Source organism: Oncorhynchus keta, chromosome 1 (assembly GCF_023373465.1).
Source record: "Oncorhynchus keta strain PuntledgeMale-10-30-2019 chromosome 1, Oket_V2, whole genome shotgun sequence".
NCBI classification, from domain to species: Eukaryota; Metazoa; Chordata; class Actinopteri; order Salmoniformes; family Salmonidae; genus Oncorhynchus; species Oncorhynchus keta.
The window spans coordinates 52,145,460-52,170,963 of NC_068421.1; the positions used below are offsets into that span (position 1 = coordinate 52,145,460).

Here is a 25,504-nt window from a genome sequence, read left to right on the forward strand (position 1 = left end):
GATGGAACTCTTGGCCTGAATGCCAAACATCACTTCTGGAGGAAACCTAGCACCATCCTTACAGTGAAGCATGGTGTTGGCAGCATCATGCTGTGGGGATGCTTTTCAGTGGCAGGGACTGGGTGAATAGTCAGGATCAAGGGAAAGATGAATGGAGCAAAGTAAGAGAGGTCCTTGACGAAAACCAGCTCCAAAGTGCTCAGGACCCCGAAAAGCCTTTTTGAAATCTGACATGTTGGGTGGATTCGCAACGAGTGTAGCTTTAATTTGCTATCTTGCACGTGTGATTTAATGAAAGTTTGAATTTTATAGTATTTTATTTGAATCTGGCACTCTGCATTTTCCCTGGCAATTGGCCAAGTGGAACATTTGCATCCCCCCCTATCCCAGAGAGGTTTTAAGGTTCCCATTCCAACAGGACAATGACAATGACCCTAAGCCCACAGCCAAGACAAGACGTGAGTGGCTTTGGGAACACGTCTCTGAATGTCCTTGAGTGGTCTAGCCAGAGCCCGGACTTGAACATCTCTGGAGGGGCCAGGAAATAGCTTTGCAGAGATGCTCCCCATCCAACATGACAGAGCTTGAGAGGATCAGCAGGGAATAATGGGAGAAACTCCCCAAATACAGGTGTGCCAAGCTTGTAGCGTCATGCCCAAGAAGACTCGAGGCTGTAACCGCTGCCAAATGTGATATTTCAGTTGTTTATTTTTAATACATTTGCTTTGTCATTATGGAGTATTGTGTGGAGATTGATGGGGGGGGCACAATGTAATCCATTTTAAAATAAGGCTGTAACGTAACAAAATGGGTAAAAATTGAAGCGGTCTGAATACATTCCGAATGCGCTGTGTGTTTATATTTTTAACATAAAATCGTATTTTTTTTAAATATGTTTTAGTCCCTATATTTTAGTCCCTTTATATATTTTAGTCCCTGGGTTTATTGTCCCTGTAAACCCCTGCCTTAATCCGGCCCCACACACACACAGCAGAGTTTACATTTCAGAGTAGTTCCCGACTAGCACATGAACACTGCATACATCCTAACGAAGTAGCCTACTTCCTTCTGGATGTTACATCCTCAATAGGTCTACTGTAGGAATACTGGGTATTTTGAAAATGAGCTAGTCAAGGCTATGTCTGACAATCACTTTCTCCAAAAGGCCTATTCCCGATAAAATAATTCGGTTTTCCTAAATACGGATTTATAATTTAGAAATAAATTCACAAACTCTTCATTGTGTGTTTCTGCCTTGGCCTGTGAACAAACGCCTGACGTCATAATCAACTGATTATGACTTCAAGCCTCACACTGAATTGCGTGAATTTATTTTTAAAAAACATAACATACATGTAACACAACACAATATCAAGTTAAGTATGGATATCGTTGGTGCAACAACCCAAATCAGGTATCTGCTTGATTGAGGAGATTGTACAAGATTACGGTAATATTTTCTAAATGTGATGTCCCTGATTTTACATGGACATCTCTCACACTTTTGATGAATTAATTTTAACTTTCAAGATTCAGTGGAAAATTGCCACGATGATTAATCTATCATCAAGAGAAATTGGGAAAACTGTTGCTGACACGATATTACCACAGGGTGGCGCACATTGTCGGGTTTTCTGTTCGAAACGATGAGAAGCCGACAGGCAAGCGACTTCTGGCCCGCCGGCTCCTCCTCTTCCAAACTGTCAAGTACAGCAACCTTCACGTAGCTGTCCATGTAGTAACTGTATCAGATTGTAAAAGTGTTACGAAGAGCAAAAACAAAGTGGTTGGCTCATTTATTACCCCGTTCTGCCGATAGGTTAGTGGTTGGAAATGTATTGGGCTGCATGGTTGCAACTGGACAAGTTATCTTTCAAATTGGAAATGGTTTGACAGCTCGCTGCCTATGCCTTGCCCACGAAGGCGCCCCAACAACGGAGTAAGTCAGGACAAATATCTCCGTTATTTTACACCAACTTTGTTTATGCACTTTTAATTGTACTACACTAGCTATGCTGTGAACTCGTGATGTGCTGTCATGTTGCTAGTAATCAAGCAGATGAATTACCCCCCTCTTTTGTTGATGATGCGTTTGTTTATGTCTGGACAGACAGCGTCCGATAAGGTCCAGCAGCAGTTTGTTGATCAAATGTAGCTAACTAACTTTGGCTGTTTTTTTTAGCTGGCTATGTTGCTGCCTAGAACGAAGCTAGAATTTAAATATTTCCACTTGTCAAGAGGACTTGTGGGGGTAATGACCATCTTGCAAGCTGCTGTAGCCGATCTAAGCATTGTTTTGTAAAATGAGCCATGCAATCTTATTAGATTTGTACACAGAACCATATATCTAAAAAGTTTGCCAAAATATGTACACGCGATGCATTCATGGATGTTGTTTCTCAGTATGTGTGTCGTTATATGTGCATTGCTGTGCACACTGTCTGTCTGTCTAAGTGTGTGGTGGTCTCTTTTACCTGGCTTTATGCCAGTAGTCATCCTATCTATTCCTTCAAGGGCTTCCCCGTTCTACCCCACCCTGAACACAGAGCCCTCACTTTCCAACCCTCACTCTCTCCGCTGTAGTTCACATAGGAGGAACATCATTCAATGTACTTATTAGGATCAGCTTCAAGTTGTTCTAGCAACACATTCACGTGTTTGCTCGTGTCTTTTTGTGTCTTTAGTATCAGTGTCCTTTTCAGTGGAATAGAGGAGGTTTGAGAGAATTACAGTACAATATGTTCCACTCTCAGTGAAGATAAAGGTTATTACATACCCAGAGGAAAGTAATAGGGGTGGGAATTAACAAGGGACCTCACAATAAGCTTTTTGCTATTTCAAATGGCCACCCATATTGATCAGGCCATACCTGGCCTGTCGGGCCGGGCCACACCCAACAAACTGGAGCAAAAAGGCTACCACAAGGATCGTTGAAGAACAGGGTGCACTGTTTTGGAGAAACGTGTCCTTCAGTACAAACTGTCACACAATGTAGGCTAGTAAAACGTTTGAACTTTAATGAACTGAATGCACACCGGGCTGGTTTTATTTTCCCGAGCTCGTGGTGTTGGCTCTATCCCACTTGGTCACTAGTCCGACCAGTGGCTGTTTGTCTGTCGGTAACCATGGAAACTAACATGCACTGTATACGGCCTACTAGCGGCCTAAGCAACCTAAACTTGTTACTGTAGTTGTTAAACCTGGTGATTGGTGTGAGTCAACTTCCTTTTCGCTGTCAACTCTGTCCTCTAAATGTGCATATCAGTCACACAGATACACGCTCTAGCTTCCTGTCTCTGTGAATATACAAACACACATCACATCATCTCACTCCGCACGTGCCTTTCCCCGTATTTGAGCTTCTCCGCAGTACTTGTCTGCTAATTCTAATCAGTGTTCGCCCTGTTTGGAAGTTGAAATTCCTTCCCAAACAGCCTGGCTTTCTATGCTGTCTGAGTAAAATGGATTTGGTAGCTCTTGCCTTTTCATATGACTATACCAAATCTACCTGTATTGTATTCAGTCCTACACAAGATCCACTGAGAAACCTTTTTTATTGCACACTCAAACACACACTCACACCCATTGTACCATGCCCAGAGCGTGTTGGGAGTAACTGGATTAGAGATTATACAGGAGAGCATCTGCCAGAGAGCTCTCATACCATGAGCTCGAGGCTACCCTTACGCTACCGAGGCTATTTATTGGAAACAATTTTTTTCTTGTGTTAACAACTTTTATTTGACCGTTACTGTAAATAAAGTCCTACGTGTGAAGACCTGTAAACCAAGTGAATGTTACAACGTGTGCTGTTATTGATAGGTGTGTGAGTGATTCCTCCACTTTAAATCGGCTTGTCACGCAGTAGCCTATATGTGGCATTGACACTTCTCTGTTTCTCTCTCTGTCAGACATGTCGCGACGGAGTATGAGGCTGGTTTTAGGGGGATACTACAACCAATCCTCCGAGGATGACGAATCCTCCTCAGTTTCCTACAGGGAGAGCCCTGTGAGGTGTGTGTCTTCCATGTTGTACAGTATAACCTTATACAGTAGGCCTAATACTTTCTTTAACACCATGTCAAACTCTCCCTCTCTCTTCTCATCAACCTCCTCTCTCTTTCTCTCTCTATCAGGGTCTTTACCAAGAGGAAGAGAGGGGGTCATAACGTGGCCTCCACTCGTACCTCCAGCCGGGCCAACAGCCTGGCTAGCACCACTAGCACGATGGAGCCACTCAGTACTGCTGAGGACAACATTGGTACGGTTCACCCCACTTTCTGCATCCACGGTCCCAATGACACTCCCTCAGTTACTTTCACCATCTACTGTGTACTCAGTACTGTATGCGTTGTATTACAGTGAGCTAGGTAGGTTAGCTTTGAATTGTAGTTACATAGCTAGGGTAGCGTTTTTTTTGTTGTTGTTAGTTAGCTAGCTGGCAAGCCTTTTCTGTCTGTGGTTATAGTTATCTATTATGGCTATTCAAAATGGACCGTCTGACCCTCTCTCTTTCTCCCCGCAACCCTTGCCCCTCAGGGGTCTCAAGTTTGGTTCAGAGGAGGAAGACCTTCCAGGAGCCTCCCAGTGTGGCTCCAGCACCAGCCCCCAGCCTGAATCTGGCTCCTAGCCCCAGGGGCTTCCCCTCCTGCCAGACCAGCCTTAACCAGGCCCAGAGCCAGAGCAGTGCCATGGACAGCTCTGGTTACTCCTCTTCAGAGGCAAGACGTTTCAAAGGACACTCTGGATACACCTCTTTGTACGGACAAAGGGCTAGCACCAGCCAGAGCTCTGGCGCCAGCAGGAAAAGCGCCAGCTGGAGTGAGTAATGTGTGGGTGTGTGCTTGTTTGTTAGCATTAGCATAGCGTTAGCTTGTCTAAATGCTTGAAGCTTGTTTGTTAGCATTAGCTTGTTTCTATGCTTGTAGTCTGTTTGTTAGCATTAGCTTGTCTCAATGATTGTAGCTTGTTTTTTTTTAGCATCGGCTTTAACTCTGTCTCCTCCTGTAGCCCCTCCGTTTGTCCCTGCCGGTGTGGGAAAGGCCATTCTAATTGCCTTCCTCGTCCTCTTGACTTTTGGTGAGTTTCATCACACCCCATAATCATACAGTCTATAGTTATATAGAACTGCCATGAAAAGAACCAACAGCAAGCTGTGTATACTTGCACTTTTACTTTATTGGTGCTAGATGTAAATTGTCCACACATGACATCCCTAACCTTAGTAATTACTAGTGATTTAATTCACTGGGGGAACGTATAAAATGGCACTAACAGAAGTACAACACATACTATACGAGCAATAATGTAGACACAATAATGTTCACACATCTAAATGTTGTCTGTGAAACCTGTACGATACGGTGCCCCTTGGCGTATTCAGGTCTATTCTGCCTCTCTCTGCTAGGCTGCTGGCACCTTGCCCCCTTAGTATGGTCCACCCTGACTCCGACTATGACCCTGAACCGACCAGTCATAACCCCGACTCCACCCCCTGTCTTCAGTCTGCCTCCCAAGGCTATGGTAGGATCTGATAGGACCACATACCCGCCAGTCATCTCTCTGTCATCTTTCTCTTGATTTGAAAGGATGCTGCATTGACTCACTGCATATGTAACCTACACCTGGATTGTACAATAAGGTTTGTCAACTCCTTCTGCAGGATGAAGCGTCGGTATTCAATTCTGCTTTGGAAGCCAAGATGAACACCATCCTGGTAAGAGAGACAGAGAGAGAATACAAACTATAGTTCATTTGGGTGTATTCATTTTTGCTGAACTGAGTTGTGCGTGTTTCTCCCGCAGACAGAAATAGAAACTCTTAAGAAGAAAGACCACCAGCAGAAATTTGTTACCGAGGTGAGTACTCTACAGCGGTGGTTCCCAAACTTTTTATAGTCCCGTACTCCTTCAGGCATTCAACCTCCAGCTGCGTACCCCCTCTAGCACCAGGGTCAGCTGTACCCCCTCTAGCACCAGGGTCAGCGCACTCTCAAATGTTGTTTTTTTTGCCATCATTGTAAGCCTGCCACACACACTATACGATACATTTATTAAACATAAGAATGAGTGTGAGTTTTTGTCACAACCCGGCTTGTGGGAAAGAGCTCTTATAGGACCAGGGCACAAATAATAATTATATAATAATTAATCATTTTGCTCTTTATTTAGCCATCTTACATATAAAACTTTATTTGTTCATTAAAAATTGTGAATAACTCACCACAGGTTAATGAGAAGGGTGTGCTTGAAAGGATGCACATAGCTCTGCAATGTTGGGTTGTAATGGAGAGTCTCAGTCTTTAATAATTTTCTACACACAGTCTGTGCCTGTATTTAGTTTTCATGCTAGTGAGGGCCGAGAATCCACTCTCACATAGGTACGTGGTTGCAAAGGGAATCAGTGTCTTAACAGCACGATTTGCCAAGGCAGGATACTCAGCACAGCCCAATCCAGAAATCTGGCAGTGGCTTCTGATTAAATTACATTTTCACAGAACCGCTTGTTGCAATTTCAATGATGCTCTCCTGTTCAGATATCGGTAAGCGGACTGGAGGCATGGCATGAAAGGGTTAACGAATCCAGTTATTTGTGTCGTTCGTTTCGGGAAAGTTTCTGTGAAATTGCGCACCCAACTCACTCAGGTGCTTCGCTATATCACATTTGACATTGTCCGTAAACTTGAGTTCATTTGCACACAAAACAAAATCATACAATGATGGAAATACCTGTGTGTTGTCCTTGTTAATTAATACAGACAGAGAAAAGCTTCAACTTCTTAATCATAGCCTCAATTTTGTCCCACGCTTTGAATATAGTTGCGGAGAGTCCCTGTAATCGGCAAGTAGCCTAGTGGTTAAAGCGTTAGTCCAGTAACCGAAAGGTTGCTGGATCGAATCCTCGAGCTGACAAGGTAAAAATCTGTCGTTTTGCTAACCCATTGTTCCCCGGTAGGCCGTCATTGTAAATATGAATTTGTTCTTAACTGACTTGCCTAGTTAAATATTTAAAAAATCCTAGATTCAGATCATTCAGGTGAGAAAAACCTCACCCAGATAGGCCAGTCGTGTGAGAAACTTGTCATCATGCAAGCAGTCAGACAAGTGAAAATTATGGTCAGTAAAGAAAACTTACAACTCGTCTCTCAATTAAAAATATTTAAAAAACCTGTCAATACTTTGCCCCTTGATAACCAGCGCACTTCTGTATGTTGTAAAAGTGTTACATGGTCGCTGCCCATGACATTGCATAGTGCAGAAAATACACGAGAGTTCAGGGCCCTTGCATTAACAAAGTTAACCATTTTCACTATAGTGTCCAAAACGTCTTTCAAGCTGTCGGGCATTTCCTTGGCAACAAGAGCATCTCGGTGGATGCTGCAGTGTACGCAAGTGGCGTCAGGAGCAACTGCTTGCACGCGCCTTACCACTCCACCATGTCTTCCTGTCATGGCTTTTGCACCATCAGTACAGATACAAACACATCTTGACCACAAAAGTCCATTTGATGTCACAAAGCTGTCCAGTACTTTAAAAATATTATCTCATGTTGCCCTGGTTTCCAGTGGTTTGCAGAAGAGGATGTCTTCCTTAATTGATCCCCCAGAAACGTAACAGACATATAACAGGAGCTGTGCCAGGCCCGCCACGTCTGTTGACTCATCCAGCTGTAACACATAGAATTCACTGGCTTGTATGCAAAGCAGTAATTGTTTCAAAACCTCTCCTGCCGTGTCACTGATGCGTCGTGAAACCATGTTGTTTGATGGAGATATTGTCTGTATAGTTTTTTAGGCCTTTTCCCCCAGCATTGTCCCAGCCATATCCGTGGCAGCAGGAACAATTAAGTCCTCCACAATAGTATGGGGCTTGCCTGTCATCGCCACTCGGTAGCTCACCATATAAGGCGCTTCTAGCCCCTTCTTATTAATGGTATGTCGCTTTTATACAGTTGAAGTTGGAAGTTTACATACACCTTAGCCAAATACATTTGAACTCAGTTTTTCACAATTCCTGACATTTGATCGTAGTAAAAATTCCCTGTCTTAGGTCAGTTAGAATCACCACTTGATTTTAAGAATGTGATATGTCAGAATAATAGTAGAGATTTATTTCAGCTTTTATTTCTTTCATCACATTGACAGTGGGTCAGAAGTGTACATACACTCAATTAGTATTTGGGAGCATTGCCTTTAAATTGTTTAACTTGGGTCAAACGTTTCGTGTAGCCTTCCACAAGCTTCCCACAATAAGTTGGGTGAATTTTGGCCCATTCCTCCTGACAGAGCTGGTGTTTCTGAGTCAGGGTTGTAGGCCTCCTTGATCTCACGCTTTTTCAGGTCTACCCACAAATTTTCTATATGATTGAGGTCAGGGCTTTGTGATGGCCACTTCAATACTTTGACTTTGTTGTTCTTAAGCCATTTTGCCACAACTTTGGAAGTATGCCTGGGGTCATTGTCCATTTGGAAAACCCATTTGCAACCAAGCTTTAACTTCCTGACTGATGTCTTGAGATGTTGCTTCAATATATCCACATAATTTTCCTGCCTCATGATGCCATCTATTTTGTGAAATGCACCAGTCCCTCCTCTGCAGCAAAGCCCCCCCACAACATGATGCTGCCTCCCCCGTGCTTCATGGTTGGGATGGTGTTCTTTGGCTTGCAAGCCTCCCCCTTTTTCATCCAAACATAACGATGGTCATTATGACAAAACAGTTATATTTTTGTTTCATCAGACCAGAGGACATTTCTCCAAAAAGTACGATCTTTGTCCCCATGTGCAGTTGCAAACCGTAGTCTGGCTTTTTATGGTGGGTTTGGAGCAGTGGCTTCTTCCTTGCTGAGCGGCCTTTCAGGTCATGTCGATATAGGACTCGTTTTTACTGTGCATATAGATACTTTTGTATATAGATACTTTTGTTTCCTCCAGCATCTTCACAAGGTCCTTTGCTGTTGTTCTGGGATTGATTTGCACTTTTTGCACCAAAGTACGTTCATCTCTAGGAGACCGAACGCGTCTCCTTCTTGAGTGGTATGGCAGCTGTGTGGTCCCATGGTGTTTATACTTGTGTACTATTGTTTGTACAGTTGAATGTGTTACCTTCAGGCATTTGGAAATTGTTCTCAAGTATGAACCAGACTTGTGGTCTACAATTTTTCTTCTGAGGTCTTGGCTGATTTCTTTTGAGTTTGAAGGTAGGCCTTGAAATACATCCACAGGTACACATCCAATTGACTCAAATTATGTCAATTAGCCTATCAGAAGCTACTAAAGCCATGACATCATTTTCTGGAATTTTCCAAGCTGTTCAAAGGCACAGTCAACTTTGTGTATGTAAACTCCTGACCCACTGGAATTGTGATACAGTGAATTAATCTTGTGTCATGCACAAAGTAGATGCCCTAACTGACTTGCCAAAACTATAGTTTCTGAACAAGACATTTGTGGAGTGTTTGAAAAATGAGTTTTAATGACTTCAACCTAAGTGTATATAAACTTGCGACATCAACTGTACATGTTTTACTACTCTAATGTCGTCATAATTCTCACTCAAACTCCTGTGGCTTATTTTTCAAATTGGCATGTTTCATTTCTAAATGTCTGCGCAAGAGTGAGGGTTTCATCAAGTTGTGAGATAGTACTTTTGCATATATTTATTTTCATTTATTTGACCTTTTATTTAACTAGGCAAGTCAGTCAAGAACAAATTCTTATTTTCAATGACTGTGTGTATCTAACCTAACGTAGCAGATAAAGTGTATAATATCCAGAGGTCTGTTTATAATAACGAGATGCTCATGTCTCTGCTCTGACATTGGGAATCGTTGTCTCAAATGAGGGAAGGCAGGCGACAAGCTGAGGTCCAAAATAAGCCCATAGAAATGCAACGGGCTTATTTTGGACAGATTCTGGCGAGAGTGAAACCTTTCACTTCGCCTCTTCCTCTCTGATCTGTCTGAGGTGGAAAAAAACTGGTGCAGTGGGTTATGGACATTGAGGTTAATTACCACATTTCTGCGCTGAACTAGGTTGAATATTTGCTTAATGAAAACGACAACTCCCTTCAGCCCAGCGTCCCACATAGTTCATGACTTGATTTCTTTCGTGAATGATTTGATTTCTGTCTACAGAAACGGTGCGTTGGGCTCAGAAAAAAAACAAACTAAATGGAATTCAAGTACTTGAACCGATGTCGGTCAATTAGTTGTTTAATAACCAAAAAAAATGTAATGTTGGTTAATCGCTCAGCACTAGTTTCATTTCCAGGGTTTTATACTATAGCTGTGTTGTTATTTACGTACAGGGCTGAGATGTGGTTTCTGTGCTTATCTATCCCAACAGATGGTAGAGAGACTACAGACAGACTTGACAGACGTGAGGACAGACATGAGGAATGTGAGAGTGAACAGGTGAGTGTTTTATTTTATTTAGTTATTTAACGTATATATAACTAGGCAAGTCAGTTAAGAACAAATTCTTTTTTTACAATGACGCCGTGGGCCAATTGTGTGCCGCCCTATGGGACTCTCGATCACGGCCGGTTGTGATACAGCCTGGGATCGAACCAGGGTCTGTAGTGACGCCTCTAGCATTGAGATGCCCCTAGCTCCTTACCCATGCTCCCTATGCAGATTTGAAAGGATTTAAGACATTGGTGAATAGGAAAAGTATGAGACAATCTAACATCCCAAACTAGCCAGCAGCATACCACCCTCCATACCACCCTGCATCCCACTGCTGGCTTGCTTCTGGTTGGTTCCTAGATGGGAGACCAGATTCTGCTGGAAGTGGTGTTGGAGGGCCAGGAGGAAGCACTCTTTCCTCAGGTCAAAAAAAAATATATCCCAATGCCCCAGGGCAGTGATTGGGGATACTGCCCTGTGTAGGGTGCTGTCTTTTGGATGGGATGTTAAACGGGTGTCCTGACCCTCTGTGGTCACTAAAGATCCCATGGTACTTATTGTAAGAGTAGGGGTGTTAACCCTGGTGTCCTGGCTAAATTCTCAGCTGTCCCTCAAAACATCACAGTCAAACATATTTTTCTCACTAAATAGACGTTACAATTAAGGTCACAGTTATGAAAACTTAGGACACTAAAGAGGCCTTTCTGCTGACTGAAAAACACCAAAAGAAAGATGCCCAGGGTCCCTGCTCATCTGACCGAACATGCCTTTGGCATGCTGCAAGGAGGCATGAGGACTGCAGATGTGGCCAGGGCAATAAATTGCAATGTCCTTGCTGTGAGACGCCTAAGACAGCACTACAGGGAGACAGGACGGACAGCTGATCGTCCTCACAGTGGCAGACCACGTGTAACAACACCTGCACAGGATCGATACCTCCGAACATCACACCTGCAGGACAGGTACAGGAGGGCAACCACAACTGCCCGAGTTACACCAGGAACACACAATCCCTCCATCAGTGCTCAGACTGTCTGCAATGGGCTAAGAGAGGCTGGACTGAGGGCTTGTAAGCCTGTTGTAAGGCAGGTCCTCAACAGACATGACCGGCAACAACGTTGCCTATGGACAAAAATCCACCGTCGCTGGACCAGACAGGACTGGCAAAAAGTGCTCTTCACTGACAAGTCACGTTTTTTTCTCACCAGTGGAGATGGTCGGATTCACGGTTATCGTAGAAGGAATGAGCGTTACACCAAGGTCTGTACTCTGAAGCGGGATCGAGGTGGAGGGTCCATCATGGTCTGGGGCGGTGTGTCAAAACATCATCGGACTGAGCTTGTTGTCATTGCAGGCAATCTCAACGCAGTGCGTTACTGGGAAGAAATCCTCCTCCCTCATGTGGTACCCTTCCTGCAGGCTCATCCTGACATGACCCTCCAGCATGACAATGCCACCAGCCATACTGCTCGTTCTGTGCAGGATGTCAGTGTTCTGCCATGGTCAGCGAAGAGCCTGGATCTCAATTCCATTGAGCACGTCTGGGACCTGTTGGATCGGAGGGTGAGGGCTAGGGCCATTCCCCCCCAGAAATGTCCGGGAACTTGCAGGTGGCTTGGTGGAAGAGTGGGGTAGCATCTCACAGCAAGAACTGGCACATCTGGTGCAGTCCATCAGGAGAAGATGCACTGAAGTACTTAATGCAGCTGGTGGCCACACCAGATACTGACTGTTATATTTGATTTTTACCCCCCCTTTGTTCAGGGACACATTATTCCATTTCTGTTAGTCACATGTCTGTGTAACTTGTTCAGTTTATGTCTCAGTTGTTGAATCTTATTATATTCATACAAATATTCATACACATGTTTATTTTAATTTATTCTATTCTATTGTAGTGTGGATCCTTTGGATTGGGAACGTCGTTTGAGCCAGCAGACAGCCGGCTTCTCCAGTCAGGTAGACGACCTCAAGGAGCAACACACACATGTCAGGGGGAGAATCGCTGCCCTGGAGGACCAGACTGCCACGGTAATGTACACACCCACAAACAGGTACACAAACCCGGTCAAATTTGTAGCACTTAACTTGTGCTGAATAACTGAAATATGAATGGAGTCCAAAATGGCACCCTATTCCCTATGTAGTGCCCTGGTCAAAAGTACTGCACCAATAGGGAATGGGTGCCATTTTTGGACTCCGACAACATGAATGATGAGCCTTCCTAACCTAATGGATTTGGTGTCTGTTGTGTAGCTGCAGCAACAGGTCTACTCTGTCCAGAACCAGCCTCCCCCAGAGCCCGGCCCCACCAAAGCCAACGCACACCTGACCACCGAGCTCAAAGAGGCCATGGCCAAATGGCTGCATGAGAATTTGCCCCATAATGAGCCACGGATAGTGAAAGAGATTGTGAAGGACTGCAGTCCTCCATTGGCCGACAGGATGCCGGACTTTGCCTTAGAGTCCCAAGGTGCAAGCATTGTGAGCACTCGGTGTTCCGAGACGTACCGCACTCGCTCGGCATGTGTGACCTTCCTGGGCATACCTCTCTGGTACTCCTCTGAGAGCCCCCGCACTGTTATCCAGGTACCTCTTTCTAGCTCTTTTTATATCCTTTCTTTGTTGTTTGTTGCCACCATGTCAATAGGAATCTCCACTCTACTTTTTTCTCTGTCTCCTTTCTTTTTTGCATTTTCTAATCTAACTAAACGTGAACCTCACCTGTCCCCGCCCCTCAGGGCCAGCCTGCGCAGGCTGGGAAGTGTTGGGCGTTCCACGGTGCGCAGGGCACCTTAGTCATCGCCCTGTCTCATCCCGCTCGACTCACCCACGTCACCCTGGAACACCTGCCTGTATCCACCGCCCCCACCGGACGCATCGACAGCGCCCCCAAGGCCTTCTCTGTCTATGTGAGTCACCTCTGACACCTGACCTAACTGTGATACCGTGACCACCGAGATGTCTGGAGCAGTACGCTAAGGAATGGTTTCTCCCTTAAAAGATCTCACTCGTCTATTTCCCTCTCTATGCAGGGTATGTCCACCGAGACAGAAGACGGCACCTGCCTGGGAACCTTCACTTATGACCAGCATGGAGAGCCAATCCAAACCTTCCAACTGCCCGTGAGTCGCGTCATTCAAACTTAGTCAGGGTTAGGCTAGCTAGGTTTAACTTTTGGAGCTTGCTACAGCTGAAATCTGCCACACTCGGTTGAGTTTCTCATGCTAACTCTTTATCCTTCCTGTTATCTCCCTCTCTTTCTCAGAACCCTACCACAGCCATCTATCGCTATGTGGAGCTGCGCGTTCTGAGTAACTGGGGTCACCTAAAGTACACGTGCGTGTACCGTTTCCGTGTTCACGGACACATGGCCCCATCCTCCACATGAGAAGGGCTCACCGTCCACCGTCTACCCCATCCGCAGACCTCAGAGAGGCTACGCTTTCATGTTCCGTCAACATCATGACAGAACAGTCTAAATAAATCCCTCTATTTTGCAGAATCAGGGTGATTTCATACACTGGCTTCTGTCTAGTGCGAGGTTAGAGGTCGTGAGGTTAAAGATCTATAGTGATTTTTTTTTTTGTGCTGACCTGGTGGGAGTAAGGGGATGGGTTTTTCTGAGATCGAAGTTTGTGTGCGTGTGCTTTTGAGCATAGATTGTTTGTTTGCATTTTGTCTGGCCACAGCAGGCAGACATTTCAGATTGTACCTTGAAGGTGTGTGTATAACAGTCCTGCCTGTGTTACTGGACTCTTATTCAGTTATTTTGTTTTCTTTTATTTGTATCTTATACAACAGTTGAATTATGTTGAGAACGAACGTTGTTGTGGATGTATATTTTGGAAGTATCAAGATGTTGTTAATATATTTTATTGCGATTAGGATGTAATGTGGTTGCAAATGATTATTTTCTGTTGCTCTGAATGACTATAGAAGTTTTTGAAGTATCTTGCCAATAGGCATCCTATTGAAGGATGTATGATATGATTTGAGATGCTTGATATACAGGCGTTTCCGTTTCCTTACACACTATTACCGAATGGAAAGAAATAGGCAGGGTGAGTATCCATGAGTATTGTCTTTACTCAAAAACGCATCTTAGTTTTACATGGCTTGTCACGTTTATTTATTTAAAGTTACTCTTTTAAAATGTAGCCTTTTTGTTGTTGTTGAACAATTAAAATCATTTTGATAGTAGTGAAAGCACATCCAGGGCAACTTCCCAGATGCAAGGTACAAATCATAGAAAATAAATACATATTTTGTCTTGAGTAACTCTTTCCTCTCAAAAGCAATGAGGCCATTTCAATGTCAGTGAGTCCAAATGTCAGGGTTTCTACTTCCAAACATTTGTAAATGGTACAAAAGTAACCTACACATTGCTATTGTATGATTTAAATCATCTGAATGTTTTTAGGAGTCATGTGTAACTTTTTGTACATTTACAGTATTATTAATTTAAACATTTTGCAGTAGTGGTACAGACTAACAAAAGTGATTGATTGTAAGAAAATAATAATATGAGAAAAGAATCATATGATTTGCTCTCAATAGCACTTTGAGGTATTTGTTTTGATCTGAAGTTACAACTCCGGGTCAATTTCTGTTTACTTATTTTCTGTTGAATTGGACAAAGAATGTTTCCATTAGGAATGCAATTTAAATTCCTGAAATGACTGGCAATATATACATAATGAATGTGTATGACATCTTTTTCTACTCTTTTTAAAATACCCTTTTTGTTTTGTTGTGTTACTTTCATGCAATAGTTATTTGAAAGCGAGGCATCTTTTTAACAGGTATTTCAGATGTTTAGAATTGGGTTTAAAAAAAAATTGTTTAGCTAGGTGTGTGTTCAATTGGCACAAAACAGAATCTTTGTTTATTATTTTTTTTAAACAGTAGGATTTAAAAAATGTTGGTAGTACCTGAACTTGTTCCATAAAAAAAATGCTTAAATTATTTTATTGCAAGACATTTTTGCTACATGGTGCTCAACAGAACACGGCCCAGGTGAACATCGTCATATTTATTTAATTAGGGTCTTTGTGTTTTTATTTATTTCTTTAATCAGTGGTCCAACTTATTTAATTGATTTGTTATTGATGATGCATCAATATTGTAGCATGTAATTAATGCAGGCTAATATATTGAGACAGCAGAAGTCTTCCCTTTGACTGTTATAGCCGGGGGTGCTGGCCTGTGGTAGAATAAGGTTAAGAGTGACATTGAGGTGACTAATGAAACCTAACTTCTGCTTTTACCTCCTGATTATTTTCACTGCAATCGCTCAGCAATTCGATGCATTCATTGATTTTATATATAAGATTTTGGAAAGATTATATTTTATTTTGTTAAAGTATAGCAAAGTACTATGGTGCTTAGGTTTTATACACACCATAGCCTTAAATCACAGGGATTCACATGGAGTTATGTCACTAGACTCTCTGAAATGTGCACTTGTTCACTTTCTATCAGGGATTGCTTTAAAAAAGAAGGGTCATCTGGAATTGTTACATCCATTTTTGGACTTTAAGATGAACTAGATGGTCCAGCTAACCATAATGATAGATGTGTGTTACTGAGATGGTGTTGATAGTGTCCATGTGCTTGTGTGTCGTTATTTTTAAATACATTTGCAAAAAGGTTCTAAACACCCGTTCTTGCTTTGTCATTGTGTGGTATTGTGTCATTGTGTGTCATTGTGTGTCATTGTGTGGTATTTTGTCATTGTGTGGTATTGTGTCATTGTGTGGTATTGTGACATTGTGTCATTGAGTGGTATTGTGTCATTGTGTGGTATTGTGTCATTGTGTGGTATTGTGTCATTATGTGGTATTGTGTCATTGTGGTATTGTCTGTAGGTTGATGAGGGGAAAAACTATTTAATACATTTTAGAATAAGGCTGTAACAAAATGTGGGAAAAAGTAAAGGGGTCAGAATAATTTCCTAATGCACTGTATTCATAGTTTGGTTGAATAGGAAATACATCATATTTAATATTTTGTACCATATTTGTACTGTGTACTTGCTTGTGTCTTTGAAAGTGACTACACCTCAGCAATTTATAACTATAAAGTTAAGATTTTAACCAGCATTACTTGTTATTGTTTATGGCCTGCTCATGATAAATAATTACTTTAGGCATTACTTCGATTACATTTAGTTACATTTAATATGAAGTGAAAGCCCTGTACATTTATTGGACCCTGATTCAGTGATTGATAGGAGTGATGACCAATGGAGCTGAGTTTTCACCAATAACATTACCAGGGTGGCTGTAGAAAAGGCCCATGGAGTTGGTGGAATACTCCTTTAATTCATTGCCATTTACTCAGCTGGGCCAGGGGCACTTTAATTAGGTCAGGTGGAAATGTCCGACAGATCTCAACTCCATAAAAGGAGGAAATTGCCATCGCCTGATCTCGCTGCTTTCTCTTCCTTAACTCCATCTCATCCAGAAGTTCTGTGCGTCCATGAATCCACCGACTCTTACCTTTCATCTGAATTATCAGTTGCGATCGGGAGAGTGGGTCATTCAGTTACTGTTAATAGTTATTACCGCGGAGCGCAGCTTCAAACATATTGTGTAATGTGAATTGTCAATGATCACGGATCGTCATAGGCCAATTATGCAATCGATATGGTTCATGTGTATTGAAATGAATTATATGTACACGAAGACAATTGAAAGAGTGAAATGAGAAACGTCATTGTTTGCTAACTGATTGACTTTGATCATGGAGATTATAGATTGTATAACCATTCACTGTTTGTATTCTTTCATGATTTATGATAAATAGTTATGAGCCGAAATGACTCGCGGATGATTACTATTGACTTCTTAATGAACTGGACTGTTGAATTACTTAACTTATGTTAATAATGACTGATATGATTTGATCTTTGATTATGAATTTGATTGTATACATGTTATTTGTTTCCTTTGTGATGCAGCACAGACTACTCAGTAAATATACCACTTTATGGTTAAAGGAATTCCTGCCTCAGTCTCATCCATTCCTCTGTCACCTGACACGTGACTACCTGTTCACCTTCACTGTCAGTCATCCTACCTGTCCAGCTACCCACACAGATTCCAATAATCTTTCAGTGGCTATATGGATACAGTTTCTCTGTGAAGTTGCAGCCAATGAAAGAGTAGATATCAGACCTGGCCTCCACATTATAGAAGGAAATTGACCCTCATGATCCACAAACACCCCCAATTTCTGAGGCTTCTCATCCAGAAAGAGGTGAGTAACAGGAGTGGTAAAGGCCTCATATTTATCCCTATTTCTCAGTCCCACATTCCAGTATCCATCCTTAGGTCACTGTGTCAACACACAATCCTTCCTGTTGATGGGACTCTCTGGCCACTTAACCCCCCCATTCTGTGTTCTGCCTCCAATAATATATGCCATTTAGCTGACGCTTTTATCCAAAGCGACTTACAGTCATGTGTGCATACATTCTACGTATGGGTGGTCCCGGGAATCGAACCCACTACCCTGGCGTTACAAGCGCCATGCTCTACCAACTGAGGCACAGAAGGACCTCCAATCACACCTGTTTCCTGTCCTCAGGCATGATGAGATGAAGAGTTGCTGTATCAGGGTCCAGAGTCACAGCCACTGCATCCTCTTCAGCTATTTATTGTCTCCTCCAGTTGAGACACAGCTCTCTCCATACACAGTTTACTGTAAACACTGATCTCATACCAGCCCTTGGTAAGTGTAGGGAGGTACAGGGATAGGGAGCTTTGGTGGAGGTGGTCATCAGTATGTGAGAGCTGCTTCAGGTCAGTGTGTCTCCTACATAGATCAGTGATTCCCTGCTCCAGCTCTTTAATCAGCCCTAAATCCAGTTTCTCGACTGCTTCCTGCTTCTCCTGAACAACGTCAATGAATTCAGCCCGGGTTCTCTCAGTGGAGAGGGCCAGAGCAGTGAAGACCTGCAAGCTGTCTGCTTATCACTCTCTCTGCATCTTTCTTGCTGAGCTCTACTGAGTGTTTGGTCTCCTGAACCTTCTGTAGTCACTCCTGGATCATCTGCGGCTCTTGTCCCTCCTTTATCCCTAACGTAGCCTTCCTCTCTACTAACTATTTTTTAGAGCATAAAATACTGTAAAATTACCAGGAAATCCACTTCAAGTGATTTACATTTGGTAAATCTGTTCCCAAGTATTCCCACACATAATAGAGACACGCGATTAGGGGTGTTACGGTGACAGTATTACCGCCACACCGGCAGTCACCAGTCGTGACTGCAGTCAAATTCCACACTGCCTCGTCACGGGAATTAGCTCTGATGCTGCTGATGTTCAGTAGTAGCCTACCAAATTTGCCTGGTACTCGGCATTCTATTGTTCCTCTAATCACTCTGACATCAATGCAAATGTGATCAAAAATCTAATCAAACACTCCATGAGAGCCCATCACAACTAAAATGGCCAAATAACTTCTTAAAATGAAGCACATTAATCAGCTTTACAACTGGTGTAGAGCATAACTGGCATACATACACCAAGCAGCAACTGAGTTTCAGGTTTGGGGAAAGTTATTTTCTCCATAAATTTGCCCCTTTATAATAAAAGCATTACATGCATATTCGCATTTGCGGTCACTTTTGAGAATGGCGTTCTCCCGCTAATTTATTGCATTTTTGGAACATTTGCGCTTAAAACCTACTGCCGTGTGCGCATTGCTGCGCTGATAATGGGAAGAAATAGCCTACTAGTTTCTAAACATTTTAAGCTGAACGTTCTGATCTGTTGCCTCAGCCTCATTGCTTAAAAAAGTTTGTTTGATAGGGGTTGTATTAATTCCACAACTGCCCAAATCAAATCAAATTGTATTGGTCACATACACATGGTTAGCAGATGTTAATACGAGTGTAGCAAAATGCTTGTGCTTCTAGTTCCGACAGTGCAGTAATATCTAACAAGTAATCGAACAATTTCACAACTGCCTAATAAACACAAATGTAAAGGGATGGAATAAGAACATATACATATGGACCCTGGCATGTGTCCTAGACTATGTTTGGAATATTTATTTCTCTCACAGAATAGGTCAATTTCTGTACTATGGGAGCCTATGTCAATCCCCATAGTACAAAAGTTGATAGGCTACAGCTTTTGCTGTTTGTTAGGCCTACTCATCTTGTTGGCTGGCGAAAAATATATGTGGACCATTCAATCTGGATGGTCAACAGTTCACACCTTGACGTAAATTACAGGAGAAGGAGACTTTCTTTCCCCCTCTCGTATTTAACCTAAGGAATGTTCTTTGTTAACAGACATTTTCCTGACGAAACTCTAACACAGTCAAACGTGAATACTGGAACAATAATTCTAACATAGGAATGTGGGGAATGGTCATTTGGGAGCTATAGACAACTCATTTCATGTTGATTTTTATTTTGTGATGTCATAAAAAATTGTATGGGCGAAATACTGTAACTTGGAAAGTATATCTCCTTTATCAGTCAAGCTTCCATCCAATACGTTGTGCTTATAATATAAAGAAGAAGGAAATTATTTTGGTTAGAAATGTGATTTTAGGAGTCATAGGAGACTTGCAATCATATCCTTCACACAGTAATTAGTCACGTTGCGAATGAGGTCAGAAGAGCGTGTCAGCCCAATGGAACTTTCCCTTTTGACCAGAGTGCTTAAAAAGACTAGTTAAGAATGAACATTTCAGACCAGAACATTGCCAGGTTGCAGCTGTGCATGTAATGTGGTCTGAATCCTGAACCTTGAATAATCAACACGATGTGTAGGCGAGAAGCTCACCTCCAAGACAATCACTGGTATGGCTTATTAGCTGTCCTAAGTCAGATATCGAGAAAAGCAAATCTAAGCGGGACCATCATACTACTCTTCAAACCATCCCATTCTACTACGAGACTCAAATCACCGGATTCTCCTACCATCATCACCAATGGGAACCGTCGACACAGCTGGCAATCTTCCAGAGTGAACAACAGTAGAAAAGACGGGTCCAGACCCTTTAGGACAATCAGAGCCTTACAAGCGTGCCACTGAAAGACCAACCCACATCCTTCCTAAGAAGGACTGGTTCCGACAGAGATAAATGGCGAACAAAGGCACTCACACGTAAATACATGAATGATGTCTTATTCCAAATGGTTGGCAGTTTGAGTGCAAAGTATATGATTAATGTGAGAATAGTTATAAATGTAACCACGATAAGTGTCCCCCCCCCCCATTCTCTGTTGTAATAAGCAGTCATATTGAATCAGTCCACTAGGGACCTTTGTCTCATGTGAAGGGTGTATGTTTATTCTGTGTTATTATTTAGTTAGCTAGTAAATAAATAATTAAATCAATTTGAGTAGTACTGAACCATGATTAAGGCTGTTTTTTTTGTAGATGCAAGGAGGTTACGACGGTTCAGAATGATAATATGGTATGAGGTAATGATTAATACGTTGACTGTTTTATGGATGTGATAGGTAAAGACATTTAGAGTTTAATTCGGGAGACGGTAACTCTTTAAACAAGCTCTTCCGGGGTGCCCCAAATTCTAATGAGTTAATTGTTACATGATTAATTTAATTGGGTAAAAATTAAACAGATTTAGTTGATCAAATAAATAAGTCATACATTTAATGAAAGTAAAGTCACGACAGCAGCCTTAGAATGTACTAAAAATCCAAACATATTGCCCAACATTTGTATCACAACTAAAGTTCCATAAATAGCTCTAAATTAAGCATATAAGAGGACCTGTTTCTTTGTTAACTGCTAAACACAGAATAGCCTCATGTGCGCACTCCCTCATGTAGTTTGGAGAAAATATCCTTTCTATTTTAGTCAGCTATGTTCAATTGTATTCTTCCTACTATAAAATAATGCCACAAAATTCTACACAAATCTTGTCTGCTAAATAAACTAGTGTAGCCCACAGCCATATTATGGCATAGCCAGATCAGAGCCTAACATAAGGACAACTCATTCTGTTACTCTGAAATAGATGACATTTTCTTCATATCATGTTTCTTTAGACCTGTCTAAAATAAATAATGGATTTATTGTAAAAGTGTAGGTTATATTACATGGATTTATTGTAAAAATGTAGGCTATATTACATGGATTTATTAGACTTTTTAAAATGTAGATGTTCCACAGGTCTGCATCGGTGGCTTGAGGGCTGTGTGTGGAAGCCAGGAGATGCTAAATGTGTTTATGTTAATTAACGGTCAATTACCGTGAGACCAGCAGTTATTTGCTTGACAATCACCGCCTGACAAAATATAAACTCTCCAATTAGTTATATTGGACTTCAAATGTTATTTGTCACATGCTTTGTGAAATACAGGTGTAGACCAACAGTGAAATGCTTACTTACGCGCCCTTCCCAACAATGCAGAGAGAACGATATAGAACAAATAATGACATGAGGCATAAATAAATGCACAATGAGTAACGATAACTTGGCTATATACAGGGGGTACCGGTACTCCAGCACTTTTGATTTGCCATTTTTGATCTGAAAAGTTGAGCTTTAATTTGAGAGTATTTTCATCCATATCGGGTGAACTGTTTAGAAATTACAGCACTTTTTCTGCATAGTGTGTGTGGACCATGTTCATTCATTAGTGATGTGGACACCCGTGGAACTTGAAGCTCTCAACCCGCTCCACTACAGCCTGGTCAGTGTGGATGTGGGCGTGGCTCGGACCTCTGTTTCCTGTAGTCCATGATCAGCTCCCTTGTCTTGCTGACATTTAGGGAGATATTGTTGTCCTGGCAGTGACCTCTCTATAGGCGGTCTCGTCGTCGTCGGTGATCTGGCCTATCAACGTCATGTCGTCAGAAAACTTAAAGATCGTGTTGGAGTTGAGGGTGAACGGGGAGTACAGGAGAGGACTAAGCACACACCCCTGAGATGCCCCCGTGTTGAGGGTCCGCGTGGCGGAGGTGTTGTTGCATACCCACAGCACCTGGGGACACCCCATCAGGAAGTCCAAGGATCCAGATGCAGAGGGAGGCGTTCAGTCCCAGGTTCCTGAGTTTAGTTGAAGAGCTTGGAGGGCACTATGGTGTTGAACACTGAGCTGTAGTCAATGAACAGCATTCTTACATACTGTCGGTGTTCCTCTTGCCCAGGTGGGAGAGGGCAGTGTGGGGTGCAATAGAGATTACGTCGTCGTGCGAACTGGAGTGGGTCCAGCGTGTCTGGGATGATTAGTGTTGTTGTGAGCCATGACCAGCCTTTCAAAGCTTTTCATGGCTACAGATGCGAGTGCTAGTCATTTAGACAGGTTTACCTTGGACGAGTTGTCTGTTGTTCAGGCAAAAAATGTTCCTGCCTGATCTCGCCTTTCCAGGAAAAACCCTTTGACCTGACCAGGAAATAATAAAACCTCTATTGATAATTGAGTCTGATTGTTTCTTCTGGATTGATCATGTATTAAAAGCCGTGGCTGCAATGCCTCCGTTTCTCTTAGCATTTCAAAAGAGTTACTTCTTTGTGTTTTCCTGTTACCGTGTCTTGTGCCAGAAACTTTTTTAAGCTTCGGGAGAATAAAGAAGAAGAAGCAGTATTGTATATCTCAATAAACCAAATAATAAGAGTCATCCACAGGCAATAATCCAACAAAATGTTTTACTTAACGTCCAGCTGCCATACAGGAGCATTAAAAACAACATATAAAAATGAACATTTTCCCATTTCGAGGTCATAGATAATGGGGGAAAAAAAGTTTTGGGATATTGCATTAAACGATCAGTGCAGACACCGAGGAAATTTGAGACATGTCCGCTGTTGGCTCGTTTGGTCAATGTTTGGGGTCGGCTCATGAGTATGACCTCTATTGGTTGATTTTCCTACTGAGTTGTGAATCAAACAGCCTCTTATATCACAAGTGTCTTTTTTTTACCATTCACAGAGACCATGTGTGTGGAGCTTCCCAGGGGATGTGGGGACTTGGTAACCAGGGCAACAGTTCATCTCCCATTCTTCTCAGGACATTGGACCCTATAGCCCACCCTGTAAGCTTGCAGATACACACGCGCCTGGTTGATCCTGCAACCACAGAGAACAGTCAGACTAAGGGATAGTGTGTGTAGTGCAGTGTGTTTGAGTGATGGTTTGGTTGTGTGTTCTATAAAGGAGTGTTTGTGTGTGTGTCTGAGTGAGTGAGCGAGCGAGTGTGCGTGCATGTGTCCATGTGTGTGAGATCTGTCACCTGTACTTGGTGCAGAGCTGAACTCCCAGGGGTCCACAGCGGTCAACGTAACTCTCCCTCACACCCTTCCTGACGGCACGGGCCATACTGACCACGGTAGTGACCACAGGACACGTCCTGATCAACACACGCAAACAAACGGAGAGAAACTCAGGCCGCAATTCATTCAAAGGGGTGCTGCAGCGCTGCCCACTACACTGCCGACAAATAAGGAATGCCGTGCAGCTTGTTGGTGCTGGGTTGGCTGGTTGGTACTCACAGCCTCTCACAGCGGATCCCGGCCGTGCCCTCTGGACAGGTGCACTTGTTGTGAGGACTACAGGTGGCACCGTGGTGACAAGGGGGCACACAGGGGGTGGTCACCGCTACAGACACAACACATCTAGATGTATTATTCTCACGCAAAGTCACCTGAGTCATACTGTACAAGCACATTAACATACACATCCCTGTCTGTCTTTCACACGCAGGCATGTGCACGCACGTGCACACACTTGCACACACTCACCTGTCTCACAGAGACTCCCAGTAAAGTCACTGGCACAGCGACATCTGTTGAGGCCGACGCACACGCCACCATTTTTACAGGGCTTTTGGCACTGCACAGGCTCTGGGTGAAAAAAGCACACACAATCAGTGATGCCTTCACATTGTAGTACTGAGATACAGTACTATCACCACTAGAGGGCAGCATATCATTATCTTATTACCTATCTGGCAGCGAGCGCCTTGCCACCCTACGACACACGTGCATTTGTTGACATCTACGCACCTCCCTCCGTTCTGACAGGCTGGTGTGCACAGAGCTAGAACACACACACACACACACGTCACACACAGACACATATATATGTCAAATGTGTGACCGTAAGTAGCTTTGGACAAAAGCGTCTGCTGAAATGGCGTATTATTATTATACTGTATATTTGTGGCACGGAAATTCACATTTTTAACTAAATATAGCACGTTATAGACAATGTTCCCTCTAAACTGCACAGAGAAGCACAAGACTGAACTTCACTCAACTTTTCAAGAGTTTTCCCCCTTAGTTAACACTACCAAGGTTTCAACACAATAATATCCACTTTGAATGCAACATACCCGAAACAAAACATACTATGCAAGACTTAGTATGCAAAACTAACTATGCAAGTGCTTTTGTTGTAGGCAGACGCCATCGGAGTAGGATGCTATTGCCTTGACACTAACAACTCAGACCCTTTCTTCCTTTTTCTACTTTTCACCCCTTTTTCTCCCCAATTGGTAGTTACAGTCTTGTCCCATTGCTGTAACTCCCGTACGGACTCGGGAGAGGCGAAGTTCGAGAGCCATGCGTCCTCTGAAACACGACCCCGCCAAGCCGCACTGCTTCTGGACACACCGCTCGCTTAACCCGGAAGCCAGCAGCACCAACGTGTCAGAGGAAACACCATACAACTGGAGACCGAAGTCAGCGTGTATGCCCCCGGCCCGCCACGAGGAGCTGCTAGAGTGCGATGGGATGAGGACATCCCGGCCAGCCAAACCCTTCCCTTATCCGGGACGACATACAGACAGGCTGGGCAAATTGTGCGCCACCTCATGGGTCTCTCGGTCGCGGCCGGCTGTGACACAGCCTAAGATGAAAACCGGGTCTGTAGTGACGCCTCAAGCACTGCGATGCAGTGCCTTAGACCGCTGCGCCCATCGGGAGGCCAAACTCAGCCCCTACTCTACACAGACCGGTGCAGCATAACCAATCAGAGCTGAAGTAGGCATATATGCAAATAGACCGTTGCCATATATGGATCTGTGCCATTCAATTTGAAGAGGACTGTGTTGGAGGCAGTGTTGTATTTTGATACAGTTTTGAATAAGCTAAGTAGCCAA

At 43.0% G+C, this 25,504-nt stretch overlaps 2 protein-coding genes across 2 annotated transcripts in view; one reads left to right on the top strand and one right to left on the bottom strand.

Annotated features, from left to right (window-relative positions):
- Positions 1–1,692: 1,692 nt before the first annotated feature.
- On the top strand, positions 1,693–17,409 carry LOC118387421 (SUN domain-containing protein 2-like). The gene is made up of 14 exons (XM_035775758.2): positions 1,693–1,939; positions 3,912–4,014; positions 4,137–4,261; positions 4,540–4,821; positions 5,011–5,079; positions 5,408–5,523; positions 5,663–5,716; positions 5,805–5,858; positions 10,346–10,413; positions 12,306–12,438; positions 12,664–12,996; positions 13,149–13,319; positions 13,443–13,532; positions 13,676–17,409. The coding sequence occupies exons 2-14, from the start codon at positions 3,914–3,916 to the stop codon at positions 13,796–13,798; spliced, it is 1,719 nt and encodes a 572-aa protein (XP_035631651.1). The 5' UTR covers positions 1,693–1,939; positions 3,912–3,913; the 3' UTR covers positions 13,799–17,409.
- Positions 17,410–23,038: 5,629 nt separating this feature from the next.
- Positions 23,039–25,504, bottom strand: part of si:ch211-221n20.8 (neurogenic locus notch homolog protein 3) — a 36,437-nt gene continuing 33,971 nt past the window's right edge. The window contains exons 18-22 of the mRNA XM_035775772.2: positions 24,346–24,441; positions 24,144–24,245; positions 23,895–24,000; positions 23,636–23,752; positions 23,039–23,472 (exon numbers count right to left, since the gene is read on the bottom strand). Of these exons, the coding sequence (XP_035631665.2) occupies positions 23,394–23,472; positions 23,636–23,752; positions 23,895–24,000; positions 24,144–24,245; positions 24,346–24,441 (500 nt within the window). The 3' untranslated portion in view covers positions 23,039–23,393. The remainder of the gene's footprint in view (positions 23,473–23,635; positions 23,753–23,894; positions 24,001–24,143; positions 24,246–24,345; positions 24,442–25,504) is intronic.

What these genes read in the sequence shown, in the direction of transcription:
- LOC118387421 (XM_035775758.2), top strand. Translation starts at nt 3,914, where the DNA reads ATGTCGCGACGGAGTATGAGGCTGGTTTTAGGGGGATACTACAACCAA. An exon ending in TACTGCTGAGGACAACATTG is followed by an intron (nt 4,262 to 4,539) that starts GTACGGTTCACC and finishes CTTGCCCCTCAG; the next exon opens with GGGTCTCAAGTTTGGTTCAG. An exon ending in GTCTGCCTCCCAAGGCTATG is followed by an intron (nt 5,524 to 5,662) that starts GTAGGATCTGAT and finishes CTCCTTCTGCAG; the next exon opens with GATGAAGCGTCGGTATTCAA.